The sequence below is a fragment of the Onychomys torridus genome, chromosome 5, assembly GCF_903995425.1.
Source record: "Onychomys torridus chromosome 5, mOncTor1.1, whole genome shotgun sequence".
Taxonomy (NCBI): domain Eukaryota; kingdom Metazoa; phylum Chordata; class Mammalia; order Rodentia; family Cricetidae; genus Onychomys; species Onychomys torridus.
In genome coordinates, this window is record NC_050447.1 from 72,243,441 (window position 1) to 72,267,830 (window position 24,390).

The following is a 24,390-nucleotide window of genomic DNA, read 5'->3' on the forward strand; positions in this document are numbered from 1 at the left end:
CTAGGTCAGTTTCTTTTGGGGGTGAGGAAAACCTTCTAGAGTTCGATAAGGATGATGGTTGTCCAGCCTTACAAACACAGCAAAATCACAGAACTGTATACATCAACGTGGTGATATTTGTGGTAAAATATTCTTTCTTATTAGTGGTGTTTCAAGACGAGGGTTTCTCTCTATAACAGCTCTGCCTATCCTGGAACTCACTCTGTAGACCAGGCTGGCTCGAACTCAGAGACCCGCCTGCCTCTGCCTTCTGAGTGCTGGGATTAAAGGCGTGTGCCACCACCCACCTGGCTCTTTCTTTTTTTTATCTCTGAGACAGGGTTTCTTTGTATAGCAGCTCTGACTGTCCTGGAACTCTGTAGACCAAGCTGGCCTTGAACTCACAGAGATCCATCTGCCTCTACCTCAGTGCTGGGACTAAAGGTGTGTGCCACCACTGCTGGCTCTTATCTTTAAATAGTTAAAAGCACAGTTCTTTCTCTCTGTGTGTGTGTGTAGGAGGGTTATAAATAGGTACCACTTCATTTATGTTCCTATATGTGTTCAAAATAAGTAAAATGGTAATTTCATTATTAGAAAGCAATCTGCTACACTATCAAATGGAGAAACGTTTAGATTCATAACACTTCTGCCATTTCTCTATCTGGTGACATGATATATATATAAATGTATGTATGTGCGTATGTATGTGTGTGTGTATGTGTGTGTGTATCATTGACTGAGAACTTACATACTGGTGAACTTATATACAGCATTTTAGAAACTGACAGCTCAGTTTTGATGCCCCAGTTATTATAAACCAGTCAGTCTGCTTTAAAGACAGCTGATTAAATACATACTGCACCATTCTTTTCATAGCCCTCACACTGTAGGATTAGCCTATTTGTCTATATGTCAGGACCCAGACACATAGTTACAGCCTTATAGCATACAGCCCACTGGAGTTATTCAAATCAGCACATCATCAAAGCATAGGGAACCCAGCTAACTCCATCCCACTTGCCATGTATAATCTGTGCCTTCAGCTCCAGCTTGCTGCTACCCTGTCCCCATTTGGAAGCCACTGGTGGCTCAGTTGTCAGCTCTCTTTACCTCTTATTTATAAGCAACAGTGCATTGGGGCATTAGAAGAATCCTGTAAGAGTCTAACACCATCAGGAAAAAGAAGAGAAACAAATTCAAGTTTTTTTTAAAAAAGTATAAAGTCACCAGAGTCATTTCCTAGGAAATAGTGTGAGAATAACTGAGAGCGGGCTGGAAAGATGGTCCAGCTGTTAAAGGCTAGACTCACAACCAAAATTGTAAAAGTAACTGAGGGAATGTTCGGAAATAGATTTTCTGATACAACTTAAAACCAATGTGTGGGGCATTCTACACAGAAACAGAGAGTACTAAGGTCTATCAGGCAGGAAAGGGCTGAATGTGTTTGGCAAATGCCAGGCCACTAGTGTGGCTGGAACACAGCAATAAGAGAGGGCAACCCTGCCCATAATGACAGGATCCAGATGAAGACTTTACAGGCTACACAGTTATGGGGTTTACTGAGAAATGTCCCCCTTAAGTGTATGTATTTGAACACTTTGCCCCCAAATGGTAGTGCTGTTTGGGAGTTTGTCAAAGCTTCAAGAGGTAGAACCTTGCTGAAGGATGTATATCACTGGAAGCCAGTTTTAAGTTTATAGTCTTGGCCCACTTTCTGCTCTCTCTCTTCCTGTGGGCAATGATCTCTCTTCTTCTAGCTCCTCTAACAATGACATGTCTCCCTAACATGATGGACTCTCTCTCTGGAACTGTAAGTCAAAATAAATCTTTTTTCCTTGGATACTTTTGGGGTCATGGTATTTTATCACAGCAACAAAAAAACTAAACACAAAATTTAAATATTTCAGAATATAAAATCAAAATATAATTTGGTCACATGTAAAATAAGTGTGTATATGAGGGGGTGGTGATCAATGGTGCACACTTTCCTCCAGGAAAATGAGTATGTGTATGGACTGGATATAGGGAACTCAGTTTGGATCTCTGATTGCCAGGCTGTCTTAGAATGATGTTAATTTGTATAATTAAAATGACTGAAATGAAGGCGTCACTATTGTTTATAGTTACTACTTACAATTAAGGTCGAAATAGATCCTGCATAGTTCTTACACCTACATCATCTCTGTTTATGTGTTATCATGAAGGAGGAATGACATCTTGACAAATAGGAACAGGAACAGTAGTGACTGCTCTTTCTCTTCTCTCTCTCTCTCTCTCTCTCTCTCTCTCTCTCTCTCTTTGTGTGTGTGAAAGAGAAAGAGAGAGAGAGAGAAAGAGAGAGAGAAAGAGAGAGAGAGAGAGAAAGAGCAAGAGAGAGGACAAGATTTATATTACTAATAATCACCACCATCAGAACCACTGTATGAAATAAACATTTAAAATAAAAAACACACAAATCTACATTATTCTTTGTCTAAGAATATGACTCTTTTAAGTGAGAATACTAGAGTAAACTTCATTTATTTAAAACCACTTGCAATATTTAATGGTTATTGATGACTGCACAGGAAGGTGCCTCAAATCAAAAATGAAGGTTCAAGACAGTTCCTAATCCTAGCACAGGATTAAAAGAGCTTAAAAATATATTTATAGTCAAACATATATATTTCCATTTTTTATATTATTTTGTTCTGTGCTCTGTCACCCATTCCCTTCACAGGAAAATGAGAATGATTAGCTGGCTTAATTTCTTAACACTTTGTCAGTTTAGGTTGGGAGTTCCACAAGGAAGTAAGACAGTGATGAGTGGTTAACAGATGGAATTTGAAGTTTGTTACCTAAGAATGAAAATACTGTCCACAGGACAAACACATTCAAGACCTTGAAGACATTTACCTTACAATATCGTAATGCTTCCATTAATGTTAAGAATCCTACAGCTGCTTGTTCATGGATACCGAGAAGTTCTGCAAAAAAAATAAACAGAACCAAATTTAATACTGCATCAGTATATATAAGTCTGAGTAGTGTGTATGTGTGTGTGTGTGTGTGCATAAATATATTTATATTCAAACCATGCCAAAATGTTTTCTTTCACCTATAACTATCTTTAAACCTATGCACATATTTATAAATATACTGGTATAAGACACTAACCACATATAGATGGCCCTGACGTGGTAGCAAAGGCTTTTCATAGCTAATGTACACTAAGTAGAACTATAATACATTAGGACCATAAACATAGATTAAAAAACTTTTCCTCAGGTACAATTTCTAACATGAAAAGTATTACTATCTACAAGTAAAATCTCTTTGGAATCGTCAATAAATTTTAGGAATATTAGGAGTATAAAATATTTTAGCCTTTGCATTGCAGCAGCTCTGGGGTAAAAGTACAGCAAATGCAGAGATGGGTAGAAATGATACTCTACAGTTAGCAAACATCCGTCTCTTTTCCCTCTGAAATGTAAGCAGTAACAAAATCTTCCTAGTCAAAGACAAACACATGTTGAGAACCAGATTCTACAATTTTATTTCTAAAATCAATTACCACCACCTAGTGTCACAACTAGTTACTACATGATCTATTTCCTTGGGTTTAGCTAAATGTCTACAATGATACATTTAAAATATCAAGTTACTAAATACAGAAAATTAGGCCTTTATAAATCTTGGTGATAAAATAATTCAGATCTGGTCAAGAATCACATGCTCAGGTATCTGGTTTAAATGATGCTTTTTTTTTTTTCCTCTGATTTTTTGTTTGTTTGTTTTTGTTTTTGAGTGTCGCATACTCAAGGTACTCAATGTACTTTGTAGCTGAAGATAGCCTTGAACTCCTGAATGGCCTGCCTCTCTACCTTCTAAGGTCTGGGATATAGGAATACACTACTGTGACTAGCATTGGACAATAATATTTCAAAATGTATTATTCTCACTCCTCCAAACAGGATATATACTTAATATGACCTTCTTAGATTAAGTTATCAATCAAAATATACCTAATTTATATCTATACCAAGCAGTAAGACAGTGAGGATATATTTTTATATCATTTATAGAACTTATTTGCACTAGTTTTTTTGTAAAAGTCTCAGTCTTTACCCTTTGCTTGCAAGAAATTGGTAATTTTATGACTATTTTGTCCTTGCCAATAATATCTAAATTGCTGATTGAATTTTCAAAACTGTTATTTAGCTTGACAGCAAAGAAATACAACTATTCTTTGGCCAAACGGAAATATTCAATTTTATAGTTCACAAATAAAAGTTGTATATACTATATAACATGTCCTGAAATATGTATTCATTGTAGATTAGCTAAATCAAGCTAATTAATGTCCATATAAGACTGTCTCAAAAAAAAAATCAGAAGAAAAAAATATCATCTAAACCAGACACGTGAGCATGAGATTCTTTTTCATAACCTCTTTACATATTATTACAACCGTGTTCAGCCAAGTTGTAAAATCAGCCTGAATACCCATCAACAGATAAACGGATGAAGATGATGTGACCTATACACACAATGGAATTTTGTTCATCTACAAAGAAAAACAAAATTATGTTGTTTGCAAGAAAATATGGTTGGACTGAAAGATCATGGTGTTAACCGAAAGGAGACAAATGCCAAACAAGAACAATCCTGTTTTCTTTCCTGTGGAATTTAGGGTGTTAGGGCATGAAAGCAAAAGAGGATTATTGGGGTTGTATAAGGAAGTAGGGGTTGGAGGTAAAGAAGAGGTGAATATAGTCCAACTACATCAGAGAGCATGTGATTCTTGACCAGATCTGAACACTTCAGCAGCAGGAATACATGAAGGCCTCATTTTCTGTATTAGCAGCATGATATTTTAAATGTAACTTTGTAGATATTTGAAAAGTACATACGTATATACATACATACACACACACATACATACATATATATGTGCTTCATGTATGTATTTTGAGGGATGACAATATTTAAAGTCTACTCTTGGCAATTTTCAAGCAGAGAACATGTCATTACCTATAGTCAGCATGTTTTACAATAGATTTCTTAAACTTATTCCTTTTAACTGAAATTTGATATTCTCTCACATTCTGCCCAGCCCCCACTCTTACCCCCCATCATTATTTCACATTACCTTTTGGGGACTACTGACTGGGTATCCTAGTACTTAGGTTGATATTTTTTGTACTACCAACTGTCATCTCCTACAACTGCTGGGGAATTTATAGGAGTCCTCATAGATTTGTCAAATTTGATGCTGTTTTGGAAACCAGATAATCATCTTACATGCAGCAAACATACCCTAGGTGTCAAGCCCTGTAATAGAATGCCACAGGTGATATCTGATCACCTTAAGAGCAGTTTGGTTTGGGCAGCAAAGGACAAGTAGGAAGTAGAAAGTGCCAGGACAGTAAAATGCTCAGATGAGGCCATGGTCACTTTCAGCAGTGGGAACTCAGGTCTCCTTGAACAGGCGGCATATGAAGTGAGCACAGGACTAGACAGGCAGAGGCAGGAAGGACACATAAGTCCTCAGATACAGGAACAAAGACACAGACAGCAGTAGTATTTTGTTCAAGCACAGGTTTATGATGGGTGGAAAATGAATTGGGAGGAGATTATGCAGGGTCCTAAGAAAGGTTAAAAAAAATCCATATTTAAATATAGAAGAGGAATTTTTAAAAAACAAAAATATACAACAGTTAAAATAAAAAGCAACAATGTACTTGAAAATCTTGTTTATTTCACTTATAGGAAACATACTTGCAATTTCAGTTTAAAATCTGTTTAAAGATCTCAATGGTGGCTCTTTCCCAAAAATACACTTAAGTATTAAATTTTGTGCTTATACCAGAGAGTTAAGAATGAGTAGCCAGCCGGGCAGTGGTGGCAAATGTTTGCCTTTAATCCCAGCATTTGGGAGGCAGAAGCAGGAGGATCTCTTCGAGTTCAAGGACAGCCTGGGCTACAGAGCTGTTTCAGGATAGCCAAGGCTACACAAAATAACCTTGTCTTGAAAAAACAATGACTAACTATGCCTCAATTTAAATTATACGAGGAAAGGAAAAGTGAAGATCCTTTTAAATCCACTGATGGCTACCTGCTGGATTCCTAAGAAGTTGGACTGCTACTATTGGATAATAGATTTAACAACAACAACAAACCCAGGATGCCCACTTTGGATTTCTGTTGGTGTGCTAAAGCATTCTGTCAAAAAGCAGTTTAGGGGAGGAAAAAGGGTTAGTTGGTTTATACTTCCAGGTCACAATCCATTATTGTGGGAAGTCAGGGCAGGAACTCAAGCAGAAACCAGGGAGGAAAATTGCAAACTGCCTCACTCCCTTGAACTGCCAGGCTCATACCCAGCTAGCTTTCTTATACATACTGCCCAAGCCCTCCTGTCTAGAGATGGTGCAGTCAGTTCACAGAGCCTGGGCCCTTCTACACCAACCATCTATCAGGAGTCACTCACAGATAGTCACAGGCTGTCTTAGCCTCAAGGTTCTACTGTTGTGAGGAGACACCACAACCAAGGCAACTCCTATAAAGAAAGCCTTTAACTGGAGGCTTGCCTACAGTTCTAGAGGGTAAACAAAACTTCATGGCAGGAAGCAGACAGGCATGGTGCTTGGCAGTAGCTGAGAGCTTTACATCCTGATCAACAAGTGGAAGGCGGGGTGGGGGGTGTTGGGGGGGGAACAGATGGACACTAGTGTGGGCTTTTGAGATTTCAAAGTCCACCCCCCCCCCCCACCCCCCCCCCCCCCCCCACCCCTGACTAGCTTCCTCCAAGGCCACACCTACTTCAACAAGGCCATACCTCCTAATCCTTCTAATCTCTAGACCTTTTCAAACAGTTTACCAACTGGTGGTTAAGCATACAAATCTATGCGCCTATGGGGGTCATTTTCATTTAACCATCACAGGAGCCAACTTGATTTGTACCATTCCTTAATTACCTGAACTTCTTTCTTCCTAAGTAACTCTAGGTTGTGTCTAGCTAACAACAAAAAATAACCAGCACACCATTTACATTTACAACACTGTTTGAAATAAATACTATAAAATGACTGATGGTCTCAAATGCAGATTAACTAGGAGATTTAACTTCATCTAGCAACCTGGCTCTAGCCAATAAAACATGTTGTTGAAAGTAACACAGTTTCAGGATAGTGGCCCTCTGATCTATTAATTCTGATCAATCATAATTGTAAATCATATTCTTAATTGTAGAGTTCTGAAATGATCATATTCCTTAGAGTTTACATTTCTATATCTCTATGTATCATTAAGTTCATGAGCATCAATTATTTCTTACAATTAACCATTAAATAAATGTATAAAAATGATAAATGGGTAAGACATAATAAAGTAAAACATTTTAAGAAAATACTAAAGAATATTAGTTTAATGTGGGGATGATAGAAATACAGAATTGGTGCAGGGGAAAGAGCCACCCAAGCCTAACTGACACAGAAAATATCAAATGACTCTACATTATGGAAGTGAAAACCTTGGGAACAAAAGACATCACTAAGAAAAATGTATAAGAAAAGGTTGGGAGAGATTGCCTGCACTATAAAAAAAAAAACTAAAAAAGAACTTACAGAGCCCCATAAATTGGAATAAAGCAACCCCTCCCTCTAAAATGGCAGATGATGAGAAGAGACAGTTCCCAGAGGGCAAAAAAGTTAAAACGCTTACATGTGAATAAACAACTGAGCTCAGATTCATGAGGAAGTGGAACACATGTCAATTAAAATATATAATCATTTGTCAAAAACTGACCAAATATTAAAGATGGACAAAGTTCAGTTATCATCCAGGATACAGAAAAAAAAAAAAAAAAAACAACAACAACCAACCCAAAACTCAACAGTCAGAAAGATATGTTGATACATTATTAGTTGTAAGGCATATTTTAGAGATAAAGTTGCTATTAATTAACAGTTGAATGGATATTCCCCCAAAGAGTAAATCTTCTGAGTTAATGTATTATCCAGGATTTCAATTTCTAGGTATATAGCAAAGAAAGATAAAAGCACATGCTCTTACAAAGACTTGCACACAGATGTCCCTAACAGCATTATTCATAACAGATAGGTGGCCATTTCAATGTCCAGCAATTGATGATGGATGACTATGCATGGCTCAGCCACATACTGCAATATTGCTTGCTCAATGATAAAAAGCAAGCACCAGTACAGGGAAACACTGCTCAAAGTAAAAGAAATTTGCCACAAACACCAGACATCGTATAATTTCTATTTATGTTAAATACCCAGGACATGAAAATTTATAGAAACAGAAAGCAGATTAGTAGTTGTCAACCTGGAGTAAATGGAGCTATGAGGAGCTAGTGCTGATGGGACCAGAATTTCTTTATAAAGCAAGGAAGCTATTTCAGATTTGATTTATTTTACATTTTGACTACGTGGCATGCATAGTACATAGATTAGATTTCAATAAAGTTATTACTAAGAAAAAGTCAACAGTTGACTAAATCTTTAATACATATCTAATTTAAGAAATCAATCCTGCAGGAACATTGAATAGGACTGACTCACACACAGTGTTTCTTACCGATTTGTTCTGCAGTAGTCAAACTGGAAACCATCTACATGCTCACCCAAGGTAAACTGCTCAAGGCAAAAGACACACATGACAATTCAAACACTAATAACCTTAGTAAATAAAGGTGAAAAATGCCTTGTTTACCCTTCACTGAATATTCCCAGGTCACACCTAATATCCACTTCTCTTCTACTACCAGGAGTGATTACTGCTAGGTAAACCAAACCAAACCAAACAAAACCGCAAGAAATAACCCAAAAACCTAGTAGCCTTATCAGTGAGATCCACTGTAAGTCAATCCCACTTGTCTTCTAATCTAAACTCCTAACAGCTCTTTATTCCTTAGAGCAGTTAATTCACATCCTTTTTCTCTAGTTTTGTACATTTTTCTATGTTCACTTAGACCTTCAGTAAACTTCCATATCTTGAATTTCTTAAGTTGAACGAAGCCTGTATCTTTTCCTTGTTGCATGTCATTTCTTTAAAAGAACGTGCATCTCACAAGACTATGTCACACGCATATTCCTGTATCCAGCTGCTCTTTTAAAACTGGCTCTTTTCCCTGTGTACAGCAGAGGCAAACTCTAATAATTAAAACAAAAACCATGCAGCCCATCAGAGGCCTCACTTCTATCAGCTCACCAGCAAAATCCTTGCCCCCACTGCTGAAGAGCAAGTCCCTTCTCAGGTGATTTGTATCTCAACTACCTTACTAAAGAAAAATCTTCCTCGGAGCCCCATTCTCCTGGAATGAGATATACTGCACAGCTTATTTTCCAACTTTATACTGCGGACAAGGACCTCTGGATTAACTTCTCTCTATGTGGGCAAACATCTATCTTTGAGGGTGACTAGCACTGAAATGTAGTACTAATGTCAGTATATGACAAGGGTCAAGCATATTATAAAAATACACGTGCCTTTCAGGGCTTTCCCATGTTATATGTGTTGATTAATGCAGTATGTTTGATTTAAACTTTTGATAGTTACCTGCACTTCACCCTTACCTCTAATATGAGGAGTTCTACAAGTTCTATCTCCTGTAGACTCAACCACAGAGGTAGACTGATATATCATCCCAAATTTTAGTATAGGTGCTGCCGATATGAGCACAAGGTGGGCTGATTTAGGAGGAGGATGTTCTACAGAGAACAAGCAGAGGCCTTGGCATGGTTAGAAGTCCTGTTGGTTTAATCTCTGCTGTTTCACTTTGGACAAATTAATAATCACCCAAGCCTCAGTTTCTTTATAGCCATATTGAGGTTAAAAAGCCATATCCAAAACATACTGCTTGTAGGAAGGAAATAAAAACTGTTCTTTTCTCCGTCCTGTGCCACCGTCTATCACTGTCTTGTACCTTTCCCACTGTCGAAGCTGTGTGCCATAGCTTTCAACTCGTGATTCTATTCCAATAATTCTACCAACTGACAGCATTGTTTTCTTCTAGATTTGACTGTGTTATTTCTCTGCTCAATGCTGACAATGATTCCTTTCCTGATACTTACCAACTAGGAGTAAATATGGTAGTTAGTAGCCTCTGTGTCCTCACTCAAGCCTATGCTGATACAGTCTTTCCTTTTACCAGTGTTCATCACAATGTACTGGTTCTCAAACCCAGCTGCACAGCAGAATCACTGAGGAAAAGTCTTAAGTTTTATGTCCATGTCCCAACACCTAAAAGTTCTACCCTTAACTATTCTCAGCTGGGGTCTGAATATTCATCATTTTAAGGTCTCCAAATGATGTACACTGCTTTATTCAGTCTGTCTGTCTGTCTCCCTGTCTAAACAATAAAATGTGTGTGCTTCCCCAAATACCCTCTTGCTCATGCTCTCTGTCCCCATTAAAATTCCAGTGTCTATTTACACCGACATAAACACAATGAGAAAGGCTTCCTCCTTCCTCAGCATTTGTATAGTTCTCATTTCAACATGTCTCCTTTCACCACACATCAAATCATCCATGTTCACGTCCTCATCCACCTAAACTATGTGGATAAGCACTGACAGAAAATTGAGTTGTTCCTACAGGACCATGAAGACATTACAGAACTCTTAGTATTTACAATAGCCATCTGAAGAATGCATTACTTCCACATAAAAGGAAATTAAGTAAGGGAAGTGATTTGTCTGAGTGTTTGAAAACTACCACATAATTTCTCATTTATGTTCCATACTTCCTACCATGTTGTCAAAGCCAGAAATACACACAGAAAATGCTGAATAAATGTATGGATTTTTATTTTATGTTGAAACATATGAAAGCAGAACTGAGTTCAAGTCAACATTCCTAAAGACTGAGGGGAAATTTTAAGTACACGTGGGCAATTTTTTTTCTGAGATAACCCTATCTTCTAACCATGGCTTAGTTTTGATCCTTAAACTGTACCTTAAAGTATCCATAGTAAAACAACAGTCCTGAACGGCAGTGCTTCAAGAATCAGAAAATAATGCATTTGCATATACCAGGAACCAAGGTACTGATGAAAACTCAAAATGTTAAGAGCCTATGTACCTAGGGGAGGATCTGGGTTTTGTAGTGACCAGAGAGAGAGAGGAAACTGAACACAGGAAACTGAACCAGGAAAGCATAGTAATGAACTGAAGACTAATAGTTATGGCCACAGCAATCAGTGGTAAGTAGCAATGATAAGGGCCGAAGGGGGATAGGCGAGAAGAGGTGCAGAAGCCACAGTTTCTTCTCTAGTTCTGTGACATCACGGCAGATACCACAGAGACCAGAAAGCTCTGCAGGAGGGAGAGATCAAGGACATTGGACATCACACAAGAGAGACTGGCACTTTAGCCAGCAGGATCACATGCTTCTCGACCAAAACCGGAATGGAAAGTCCTTAGGATGTGCTGGAACAGAAGAGAGCAGGACAAGACAGAGCACATGTGGGCTGTGTGTCCATGCAGTTAGCAAGGCCGCACTCTTCTTTACACTGCACACATCACCTAGTGCACGAAGTCAGGCTCATCTTTCCAAACAGCACAGTGGAAGGTTTCATTGTGTTCTGTGAATTCTGGAGTTCTGTATTTTTTACTCAAATTTTTCTTAACATTGTAATTTTTTTTTTATGAATTAGCTATATAAATTTCTAAAATTTGAGGAAAATTCAAATTGAAAGTTAAGAATGATTCATATAAATCAAAAGTAGTAACATTTTCTCAAATGTAATACATTCTCTGTCATTTGGTAACCATTCTGTCAAACACCAAATTAGGGAGAAAACATAAATTTGCCTATGAACAGGAACTATGAAGGTTCATGTCCTATGATAGACATTTCAGTAAAAGGTTTATTGCAATTATTCCATAAAAGTTAAATGACTACACAAATGAATTCAGACTGTCCAGTAAGAAACTGAAAGGGATTTAAATATAAATGTGCATCAGTCCTGCTGAAGTGAATGGACTGGATAGTGTGCTTCATTTGATGTTTGTGACAACGTAAGAAGCCACTGAAACAAAATAACTGAAACCAGAAATGGAAATGTTGTTGGAAGGGTAAGTAGATGTAAAGCCATTAGAAAACAAAATCTGTTCAGCAAATTACAGTGTATATTAAAAGTAATATAGAAAAACTCAGGATACTGTCAAAGCAAGTAATTCAATTACTTTATAATTCCCCATAACTTCCAGCACTGAATGCAGTACTGTCCCTGGATAAATATTCCTATGTTACATCTACCAAGAGACAGATTACCATTTCTAAAGTTAGCGCCACAGTCCCAATAACAGACCAGAGAAAACCAAAGCCTTAAGGATCGAAGCCTGACCAAGCTCATAAATTTGGTACCCAAGATGGCCTGCTTCCAAAAATCTACACTTTAATGTTATGGTGTCTTGGAAACCATAAAGGGTTCTTCTAACAGAAAGCACTTACCTTAACATCCACATAATGTAGAGCTGTTAAATAGATGAATATCAATCTCCCATATTTCCCTAAAATATTAATCATTTGAGACCATAACAAAGAACATACTTACGCATTCCTGAGCACTCTCTATCACCATCCCAAACATTAGAAACTGCATGTCCCGTCAGTAGGAGGTTAATTAAGCTTTGGCTATCAATAAAAATTAAATATCAGTTAAAACAGATATAAAACTAGTTCTTCAAATCAAGTAATTCCTACAATAGTTTTTTAATGACTTTTCCCATTCAATCTGTTAAAACATAAAATGAGAGGAAACCTTCATTTCCCTTTTCTGTCTGGCCATGGTGAGGGCCTTAGTGCTACACTATAATGGCATCTATTCCAGAAGACTATTCCACAGAAACCTAGTAACTTTAAGTGGATAAAAATTAGTCTGTTGCTTCAGTGTTTACATTTATTTTTATACATAATAATTTTGGAATTATAATCATCAAAAAAATAATCATTTTCCCCTTCCCTTTCCTTCCTTCAACCTCTCCCAAATACCCCCCTTTGCTCTCAAATTAATTGCCTCTTTTCAATAAATTGTCACATATATTCTTACACACACACACACACACACACACACACACACACACACACTTACATAAGCACGTGCATGATTTTGGGGCTGACTACTTGGTATGGAGAACCAATTGGGACTGGAAACCTTGCTACTTGGCTAGTGAAGTCATGGGTCTTGGAGAACTTACAAAAGCTTACTTTACTAAATCAGTATAATCCTTAACTACATTTAAAATATTTATTTTTTATACATATAATTCTCACACCCCCCAAAGAAACTTCACTTTGTAATAGATGGAGAACATCACAATTACATTTAATATGCACTCTGATAGAGGATAGGTGAATGTTAACAACTAAAGCAGACATATCTAAAAAGGACTTGTGTGAGAATAGATTTTCACTATTCTATTGATATGGTAAAATAAGCCAAAAAATAGAAAAGGTTTGTTTTAACTCAAAATGAAACTAGCACAGATGGGTAAGAAAATATTTATTTCTAAGTTAATATAAGTTTAGCTTTTAAAAAAAACACATAAGTGGCCGGGTGGTGGTGGCGCATGCCTTTAATCCCAGCACTCGGGAGGCAGAGGCAGGCGGATCTCTGTGAGTTCGAGGCTAGCCTGGTCTACAAAGTGAGTTCCAGGAAAGGCACAAAGCTACACAGAGAAACCCTGTCTCTAAAAACAAAACAAACAAATAAAAAATAATAAATGGATATAAAGGAGGCTTTGTTAAAATATCTTGACAAGATATTTGTCATAACAGTTATCTGTAAACAACTAGAAACCAGATGTCAACACTGGCCACACACAGCAAACACTGGCTAAAGCTGTGCAATGCGTGCAGCACAGGGGTAGTAAAGCCCAGACTTCTGTTGCCAACACACTTTTCAGGAACTCTCCCACTCCTGAAGTCTAAAGTTCAGTAAGAGACAGCAGACTGAAACCTTTACCTGCCATGCCCGTACACAGGGTCTATCAAAGGCTCATTTGCATCTTCAATTGAATTCTTTATATTTTCAATGCCCTAAAGAAACCAAGACTTCATTAACCTCATTTTAAAACTAAGGCACAATGTATAATCAGTTTGGAGTATATGTTAATAAAATACTATTCAAATTACCCAGACTTGAAGTGGGGATGCATTTGATATGGTAAGAAGTAGCTCCCCAAAGATCACTTTACAGCTTTTATGGGCTCTAAGAAGGACAGTAAGGGACTCATAGGTAGTAAGTATAATGTTGGTTAAAGGGACAGAGATAACAATTTTCAAGAGAGAAGAGAATCATTATTTAATATGAAAGTTAATATTTATTTAACTTCAGGCTAAACTAAATTAAAACCTGACATACCTACTAAGAAAACTAATTCTACTTTAGATCATTTCAAAAAACTTAGTAAATTCATAGACTTTTGAGTTTAGATAGATAGATATAAAGTTAAATACATAAAAGATATAATAGGTAAAGAAAATGGAAAGCTTACATATATGACCATACTTTCTCCCCCAAATTGGTAATTCAAATATACAGTAACAAAATATCAGTTGAGGGCAGAAGTTTCTCCTTCTTAAAAACAATCTCCTGACACATTTTCAGTCTTACAAACAGGAGGCTGGAGAACCACAGGAAGAGTGAGGGACCTTAACCTCATCAACCCCAAAACAGCAAGAAGTGGTATCCAGAGCACTATAAAGCTAACCAGAACCACTGATTCTGTTATACTATAGGCCACATCTAAGGATACAATAGACAACCAACAATCAAAATATTAAAAGGCTGTCTAGATACCCTAGGAAAGCAAAGGGTTATGCGATCTTGACCTGTCATCCCAGGGAACAACAAAACAAAGCAAGCTACAACCAAGTCAAAATGCATGGTGGGAGCAGGTGGCAGTCAGTGGGCGGAAGGAATTACTTCAGAGAACAATAGCTCAAAGGTGTTCAAAGGAACAGCTAACATAATGGCTAAAACAGCTGAGGATACAGAAGATAACAGAATTTGAGGCAGAAACACTGCGTGAGGGTGAATAGTCAAGAAAAGGTCATGAGGGTGCAGAACCTTCACCACTACCACTTTCCAGTCACCTGACCTCCAAGCACCTTTGCACCTTACTTAATACAGTAACTTGTTTAATAGTTGGTCGGCTTCTCTTATTATTTTTTCTTTATTATAACTACTTTACTTGTTCTCTTTCTCTTCTGTTCTATGGCCACCATCCTGCTTTAGGCTTCTACTACAATACTATTTTCCTAGCTTCCTTGACTCTAGTATTCCATTTTTCAAATCTCTTCATCACAAATTCTTATTCCAATTTCGGCATCTTTCATCCTCACACACATAAGAAAATCTTGTCATTTCCATATTAAAAAAATTGTATTGTGTTCCAATTCTGATATGAAACCTAAAGTATTATTTTTGTATTCACGAGAAACCTCTTATATAAAGGGGTGAATATCATCACAGTTGTTCCTACGTATATCACATTGCAGTAGGACTGAAGTATTTATGATCCCTCAAGCTGTGCTATACCCCAGTACTCCTTTCCTCTTTAGACTTGCTGCTTCTACTCTTTGGTAAATTACAACTTTTCCACATGTAAAACTCCTCGCATCCATACATCCACCCAATGGTCCTTACTAGAGTCTGTCTGTCCTTGAGTCCTTTTAACAAACTTAAGTCATATCTTCTTCTACGCAAAAATACTTTTTGCATGTAAAAAATTAAAATATTAAAACTAACACCCCAAAACATGACCCTAATAGAATTATTAATATATCATTTTTATAATAAAAAACAGAAAACCTTTAAAAAAGGATGTCACATACCTATCAGAGTGCTAATGATAAAAAAATTAGTAAAATGGAAAAAAAAGAAAAGAAAAGCAAATAAACCTGACTTCAGATAAGGTATAATCAGGAGATATTCAAGGGAGCCTGAAAGGCCACAAGAAATTCGAGATTGGCAGTTGCAAAAAGAAGACAGGACCGGAAGCGCGCACACTGGAGTTAGTTGCAGAGAGGTGTGCTAAGAGAAAAAGCTACCCATAAAAGAAAAACAAGAATAATTACACAGAACCCAGGGAATGATTCTTCTGGAATTCTAAAATTCAGAAGGGGAGAAGTGTAAGAGAACCCAGAAAGAAGGAAGAAGCTATTAAAGAAAAAAATTTTAAATATTAGACTATATATAAAACTAGGACAAGGATAATCAACTAAATTCAGAAAAGAGGGGTCAGAACGAGTTTCTACAGGGGCTAGAGGTCAAGTGCTAGATATTGCTAAGATCAAAGAAAACCCAAATCAAGAAGAACTGATATCTCCTGACTAGAACAGTATCAATCACCTCTGTGGTCCACAAGAGCAGAGAGGAGGAAAGTGTGAACGTGGTTAAAGAATGAATGGAGGCAGGATCAACCTCCATATTAGCAGCAAGATTCTTAACCATGGATGTACAAACAGCAGCCACGCAGCATCGAACAGCAGGAAAAACAGCACTAAGCTAAGACAGTAAATCGTTTTAAACAAACCTTTGTCAGTAATACAGAATAGAGAAAAAGCAAGACTCCAAATTTGTTTCCCCACATTGAATACTGGTCCAAGACAGCATCTTTTAATTCTGATACAGTTCTGAATGATCTTTTTCTGGAGGGGGAAGAAGAATTAAGTATTAGTATCCTGATTACTCCATTCATAAATGGAAAAATTTTAAATTCTTATTCATTACAACATACACACAGGAGATATTTAGGAAGTATCTTCGATTTCTAAAAACAATTTAGACCAGGAAAGCAAAAATTATGCTGACAACTCCTCTGATTTATAAGCAGTCCACTCAGACAGCCTGAGTCCTGGCACCATCTCCTCAGTCTATGCCATTATTTAGACAATAGACTGGCCCTTTTCAAAGAGGGGTCAGCAACAAGAACACTATCATTAAAGCCTGGAAGTTTCTTCAACAAACCTCTGAGGGCCACATTTGTGGCTTCTTTTAAAAGAAATTAATAAACTTCAAAATGCTACCTGTAATTCTGTCAACACAACAGCCTTCCTTTGATTTTATGATAAAATCTTAGTTTTGATGAAATATGGGCACTTTTAATGAAAATTACAGGAAGCATATTTTGGCAGATAAATAATCCTAGTATTTGTCTCACTACAAATGGTTTTACATTCATCCAGAACAACAACAAAAAAGATAAAATGATCTTTTCACTGATAATGATGAAGAGGTATGTAATTTAGTGTTTTTAAAAGTATACTTGGATAGTTAGTTATTTTAGGACTTAGAATTACATACATGTATAAATTGTTGTTAAATTTGAAAGCAAATTAATGCTCAAACCAGGTATTTTAAGCTCATGTTTCAGTACAGAAGTACTATGTAAGTCTAAGGCCCTTTCCACAGTATGAACACACTTAAAATGGCAATGGGTCCACAAGGTAAGTATTTTAAATGTTTCAATGTTACTTACTGAATTAATGCATGAAATCGCTCAAAGCCAAGCTCTTCGACAGCCAAGGCAGCTATACATAAAAGACACTTTTCAGCACTACACATGGCAAATCAATGACACAAGATACACACAGCAGGCTGTAAACACTTCACGCAATCAAAACATTCCCTACTTCTACTCCCTTACAATTCCCAGTTTACTCTGAACTTTACAGTAACATGAATTCATAGTTCATCATCTTAGTTACTATGGTTATAACTGAACTGGATACAGTACTGAGAATATAGAAGGGTTACTAAGTAACCAACATCTCTGTACAATTCAGTTACCGCCAGGAGAACATGCAATGCAAAACAGGAACCACTGCCTGTTTGTCACACATTGTCATGTGTCCTGAACTTGAAAATAATCCTGCAGTTTACAAGAGAAGTGTAACTATCAGCACTGACCTTTTTCAGTATAAAATCCTTAGGCTTACTGCTCACTTATTAAAGAAATGTTTATAAAAGGCATAGCACTGAAACCACAGGTTCAAGGACAGATTTAAGTTTGTTTCCTCATTTATTCATGCAATCATATGCAAGTTTTTAATAATTGTTAAGATTATATTAATAAAGTACAAATTTTAAATGTTTTTAAGGAAATCAAAGAAAGCCTTTAAACCAAAGACATTTACTAAGGCTTCACTAAGTGGCGGATACTTGTGAGCACACGCCTGACCTCACTTAGTGGCCACGGCCTCCTCATCTCTTGTTGTAGAAGGAAGCTCAGGTCCACACAGGAACCCTACGAGCACCAAGCTCTAACCAGCACTGGAAGGTAGACTCAGCCTTGGCTTCCAGAAGATAAAGTCTTTAAAAGCCAATCAAAATGCCCACTTTCTTGCAATGAGCAATTTCATGAAGCAAATTTTTACTGTTTAAGGAAACTGATTATGAAATCAGAATTTAAAATTTTTACTTACAATTTAAAATTGCACATTATACTAGCTTTATATAGCCTAATTTTAACTTTCCAATGTTTCAAATGCCTTTCTAAAACCTTTAGAAGTCCAAATGGATTAATTTACCTTTTGCTTTATGTGGGAAACAAACTGAAATTGAACCAAGAATATACTACTACAAACAAATGTGCATTACTAGAAAGCAAAAAATATATACACCACAGAAGCCAATGGAATTAATGCTTGTACACAATGTAAAATCAATGAGAGGGGGAAATACTTCACTTTTAAATCATGAAGGTAAATAATTCTATTAGCCTCTTTCAAATTATACTGTTTTATAATGCCTGCTTATGTTGCACTGGAAAGTTGACATAAAGAGAGTACTTTAAAAAGGCAAGCCAAAATAAATAAAGGTTAGTTGCAGAAACGATGGAAAAGAAGACATAAGAGGATGAACATAACTGGGAATAAAGAAAAACAGGGAAAACAGATTGTTATATGGAATAACTATTTCAATGTAAGTTCAGTTCAACTGTTAGCATCTAAGATAAATTCTCAAATTTTCAGCTAATAAAATGTTTTAAATCTATATGAAATTAGAAGTATATTTCAAATACGTTTTTATGTCGTGTTTTTTTTTTACAGAGGAGTATTAAGTAAACTAGAAAATTCTACAGCCTGTCTTTTTGGAGGGGACTCAATATAACACACTCATCTAAATTATTTAGGTAGCTGACCGCAATGAGACCCTTCATTCTAGAGCTTTCTAACCCATTAGTACGGCCATACACCACTTCCTTCACAGCACATGGATGCACTACAATCCACATGAAAATGCTGTCAATGAGCTTAAACTCTTTGAATAGTTAAAGCATCTCTCTCTCAAAATTCAGTATTCCACATGGAATTATTAACATGCTTACATTCATACAGTAAAATTTACAAAACATTTAAAAATTAGCCTTAAATGATGTTTTATTGTTATCCTTTTGAGTAATTTCCATTTGTTTTTAAATGTCATAATGAGCTCCAAAATTAATTTTTTTTGAAAGGCAATGTTCTAAAGGCCTGAAAAGAAACATCACATAACTGTTTAAGTTTTTAAAATTATTCCTCACAAATGTGTTATTAAAATTGCCAACCACAAGCCATTCTAATTGCAGAGGCAGGGAAAAATGACAGTGAAAATATTGGGGTATTTCAGTTCAGGGAAGGCAACACTGCATCACCAACAATTCTCTATGGGAAGTGGTGCACGCCACACACATTCAAGAGTTTACTTTCTAGCATGAGGTAGCTAACTAAGTTTTGCAAAACCATGTTATACAGAAGGCAGTGAGCACACTGCAGTATGGATGGAATCAATCACTTATTCAGTCTATGGATTTGATACTACTAATTATAAAAAACTACCTTTTAGCAAGATTATTCCTCCAAAGCAAATCAGAAAAACAACTTGTATCTATTTTCCCTGCCACCAGAAGTCTCTAATTTACTAGGTCACTTTGGCAATATTTAAGACACTTTAAGAATGTTCACGTGTGTAATTTTCTTTCTTTTTTGTTTTGTTTTGTCTTCTTTTTCCAAGACAGGGTTTCTTTGTGCATCCCTGGCTGTCTTAGAACTAGCTCTGTAGACCAGGCTGGCCTCAAACTCACAGAGATCTGCCTGCCTCTGCCTCCCAAGTGCTGGGACTGAAGGGATGCATAATTTTTATGAACAGGAATAGACATTATTTAGATTATTTAAAAGAAAGAAACTACAGTCAAGATATAGAAAACTTAAGACATAAATGAAACAAAACTAAAATTACCTTGGTCTAGATATAGATAACAATATCCAAAAAGTTCAGGAGCAAAGAAACAGTGTATAAATAAGAAAATGTCTCCATCTTTATTCTAGAAAGCAACTAAAGATATCTAAACATTTAATGGCACAAAAAAACTTTTCATCCAAAGAAGAATAATGCAAACCTAAATCTATGGCATACAGATGTAAATTCTTTAGATTTTTAAAATCAAAGTTTTAATGCTCAAAGGAGATTTCATCAAGTAGAAGTTAACTAGAATTATTTTTAAAATGCATAAAAGATAAATGTAACTCCTTTTGTAAATATGCATTATCTTACAGTAATTAAAGTAATGGAAAAGGAAACAAAGTATTAAAGATTACTAGTTAAACTTAGGATAGAAAAAGTTATAAAAACTTAAACTATTTTCTCTTCAAACTTTTCAATAGTTTTACTAAAGGACAAGAACTGACTTCACAAAATAAAAACGTATCTTACAAGAATGCTCCACTCGGCAACTAGCCTGTGCAGGACTCTCAGCAACACTAGCCGTTTCCTCGGTTGTCCTTCCTCTTAACCATGAAACCAAGCAGTAGGATCCAGAGCTGTCACAAGCACTTTCTAAAATATCACATAAGGTATGACAGAGGAGCTCCTTCTGCTCTTCCTCTAAAAATAATCAAAGTATAAGTTATAATGGTTTGTCTGAAAAAGAAAATCCAGTCATGAAAAATAGTCAGATGCCTTGGCTTAATAATAAAAATCAAGTGTTTCATAAAAATGATGAAAACCCATATATAACCAGGAGACTGTAAATTAGAAAAACAATGTGCCTAAAGATTAAAATATTATCATTTTAAATACTGGTGTGAGTTAGAAGAATACTAAAAAAAATACAGAATTTAACATTATGAGAAATAATATGCTAATTATCTCTGTCTTGAGCACCTGGGTGCTCAGGTCCCCTTTACGGCAAATCAAGCATAGTGAACAACAGGGCCCCTGGAGACCTTTGTTCTCTTCATCTTCTGAATTTAATGTCTGATCAATTTACAGGAATAAGAGCAAGGTTATTAGACACCATTAGCACACAAAAACCGCAATCCATTATGATAGCAGCAGCAACCACTGTTATGCTGAATAAACCAGAAGCCACTACACCATCCCATAGCAAGCTGAGCACTGGTGCCTTGGATGGCACAAGCAAGGCCATCTCCTCCAGAACCTGAGTAGCCCTCCTTCTCTCTAGCAGTGCCCCTCTCCAGATGCACTGTCACACTCCAACTTCCAAGTGAAGGCTGTGTAACACAATCCTACATCACATTTTATGATACAAGAGGCTTCCGTCTTCTAATGCAAAGTTCTTTATAGTCAGTAACGGTTCCATGCACTTTGCATCACAGCCTTCATGACATTATGGCAATGCTTTCCAAATTTGTCAAAGTGACTGTATTTTTGAGGAAGAAATGTTTTCTGCAATTAAAAGTCAGGTTAATAACTGACTCCCAGAAAGTTTCTTTACTGAACTTGTGCATTTCACATTAATACTAAATATATATGACCGGGACACCTTTAACTCTTCAGTTCAAAATTATGAGGAGATTCTATGGTCATGACTTAGAATGGAAGCTATTATGTTCCTATACACAATATTGGCAATGTAATATCCTGCCTTCTTCTAGAAATGACTATGAGGCTCACAAGAAATCCTGTCACCAAGGAAAATCTTTGTAAATTGCCAAGTGGAATGAACATGTTTGTTATCAGGCAGTATCCTGTACCTATCTAACACAAGCTGCAACACTATGCTTTATTGCAATATAATTACTTTCCAATGTCCCCACTATAATAAAAGATATAGGAGTAAAAAGAGAATGTTGAATTCCTAGTCAGAGCCCAATAAGGCAAAAAAGAAAAGAAAAGAAAAAAAACTAGGAGAGACAGGGAGGGAGACCAATAACAACAAACAGGCACGGTGGAGGAAGAATGTAACCCTAGTAATAAGCAGCTAAAGTAGAAGGCTCTTGAGTCTGAAGATAGCCCGGCCTACACAGCAAGTTCCAGGCTAGCCTTGTGATTTATCAAGATCCCATCAAACAAACAAACACCAGAACATATGGCTATTCTTTACGGGTATATTATCATCTAAAAGTTAAGAGAAACAGCCATTTTAACAAGCGGCTAAGTGTTTTCCCTTACTTATAATACCTTGTCTTCCTTCTCCTATTATAAATCTGAAACACACACTAAAACAAAGTCACTGTTTATAAAACTTCCTGAAACATTCAAGAAATGCTACCCACCAATTGTTTCCTACTGAAGACAACCTTTTTTTTTTTTTTTTTTAAATGGTTTTTTGAGACATGATTTCTCTGTGTAGCTTTGCACCTTTCCTGGATCTCACTTTGTAGACTAGGCTGGCCTCGAACTCACAGAGATCCACCTGCCTCTGCCTCCCAAGTGCTGGGATTAAAGGCATGCACCACCACCACCGCCCAGCTGACAATCTTTTTTTTAGTTGAATTGCTAACAAAAAATGCTGCATAGCCCAGGCTTAGAAGAGAAGATGAAGTAAAAACTTGAAAGCCAGCTATCATACCTGAGCAATCCCGCCAGGACGACTTCTCAGAGGAAAACAGAAGCTTCTTCAAAAGAAATGCCTTTACACAATCAAAGCAGTGGTTAGAATTCATTGTAGTCAAATCTCATGCTGCTCTCTTACTTTTCAAAATGGAAAAACTTAACACCACCTTTCTGTTCTTTTGAGCGGTTTTACTAAAACTTCAAATAGTCTTCCCCCATATTCAAAAGTCAGTGTATATAGTTATTCACTTAATATAAACTTTACCCCCAGAATGACAGATTACCCACCTCAGATACATACTTCCTAATAAGCAGAGAATTAATTTACAAAATAAATAGGTAAGTAGAAATTACAGCAAGTTAGTGTTCTGTTCACATAGTGAAGGTTATAGGAACATGTCTACAGTTCTCTTGGATTCCTGGGGTAGGAGAAAGACATCTAAATACAACAATGGTTGTTTCCTCTTAGCTCTGATCTGTTATAGAAAGAATACCACTACTGGCCATCTTGGGAAATTAGCAAGACCCTATCTAAAGCTAAAATACAAAAGCATTGTGGATAAGGCTCAGTAGTAGAGCACTTGTATACCATGGTGAGATTATGAGTTAGATGCCCAAGACTACGGAAAGAGAGAGAAGGGGAGAGGGAGAGGGAGAGGGAGAGGGGGAGGGGGAGGGGGAGGGGGAGGGGAGGGGGAGGGAGGGAGGGAGGGGGAGAGAGAGAGAGAGAGAGAGAGAGAGAGAGAGAAAGAGAGAGAGGAAGAAAGAGAAAGAAAGGAAGGAAGGAAGGAAGGAAGGAAGGAAGGAAGGAAGGAAGGAAGGAAGAGAGAGAAAGGGAGAGATAACCAACCCAACTATCAATCACTTCTCACAAGAACTCACAGTTTTATGATTTGAGTCATCAAGTTATATGATTCAAAAGAAAAACAAATTGGTCCCTAATCTTTTCTGTCATAGAAAGCTGTGGGATATAGGACAGTGCCTCCTTAAGGTACAGGGCAGTTGATTTGCTTAAATGCAGGCTCTTGGGCTCCACCTGTTGAATATGAATCTGTGTAGGGCAAGTCTAAGAAACACAGGTATTATAGGACTCTTCACATGCTACGAGAAAGCAGGATGGAAATTGCTTTTAGTCAGAAGGACCTAAGCTTGAGTCTTGATTAACTACCCTATTAATCAAAAGTGCTAGGACAAACTTTGAAAGATTTCAGGAAGAATTATATAAGAAAATGTATGCAATGGATTCAGCATACTATCTGGCACTTACCAAGCCATCAGTTTCAAAGAATTTTATCACCCACAACAGTAAAGTTCTACTGTACTTAAATAGAAATAAAGCAAACATGATCAAGTATATACTATCATCTAAAATCAACATAAATTAACTACCTTGTGTCATTATCGACAGTACAAACTTTGGAGGTAAAGCAGGACACTTATCCCATCACTAGTACTACTGCTGTTGGCATATAGTATTTCCTTCATTCTTTCCTCATAATAGGTTTTGAAAGAGGGAATTATAATGCTTATATTAAGATGAGCACTTTCTGTTTTTCATAGAAATTAATAGCCATAATCTACTTCTATAACGCTCCTAAGATTTACCTGTTATTTCC

At 36.7% G+C, this 24,390-nt stretch overlaps 1 protein-coding gene across 8 annotated transcripts in view; it reads right to left on the reverse strand.

Annotated features, from left to right (window-relative positions):
* Mindy3 (MINDY lysine 48 deubiquitinase 3) overlaps positions 1–24,390 on the reverse strand; it is a 74,610-nt gene that overhangs the window by 38,859 nt on the left and 11,361 nt on the right. For 5 of the 8 annotated variants that reach the window (XR_004944975.1, XM_036187465.1, XM_036187464.1 and 2 more), the window contains 7 exons: positions 22,791–22,851; positions 20,690–20,860; positions 17,475–17,526; positions 16,530–16,644; positions 13,955–14,028; positions 12,545–12,624; positions 2,878–2,948 (listed from right to left, as the gene is read on the reverse strand). Coding sequence is in view for 7 of the 8 variants with exons in the window: in XM_036187465.1 (XP_036043358.1) it covers positions 2,878–2,948; positions 12,545–12,624; positions 13,955–14,028; positions 16,530–16,644; positions 17,475–17,526; positions 20,690–20,860; positions 22,791–22,851 (624 nt within the window). In the remaining variant the exon portion in view is untranslated. The remainder of the gene's footprint in view (positions 1–2,877; positions 2,949–12,544; positions 12,625–13,954; positions 14,029–16,529; positions 16,645–17,474; positions 17,527–20,689; positions 20,861–22,790; positions 22,852–24,390) is intronic. The other 3 variants (XM_036187466.1, XM_036187468.1, XM_036187469.1) reach the window with 3 other exon arrangements.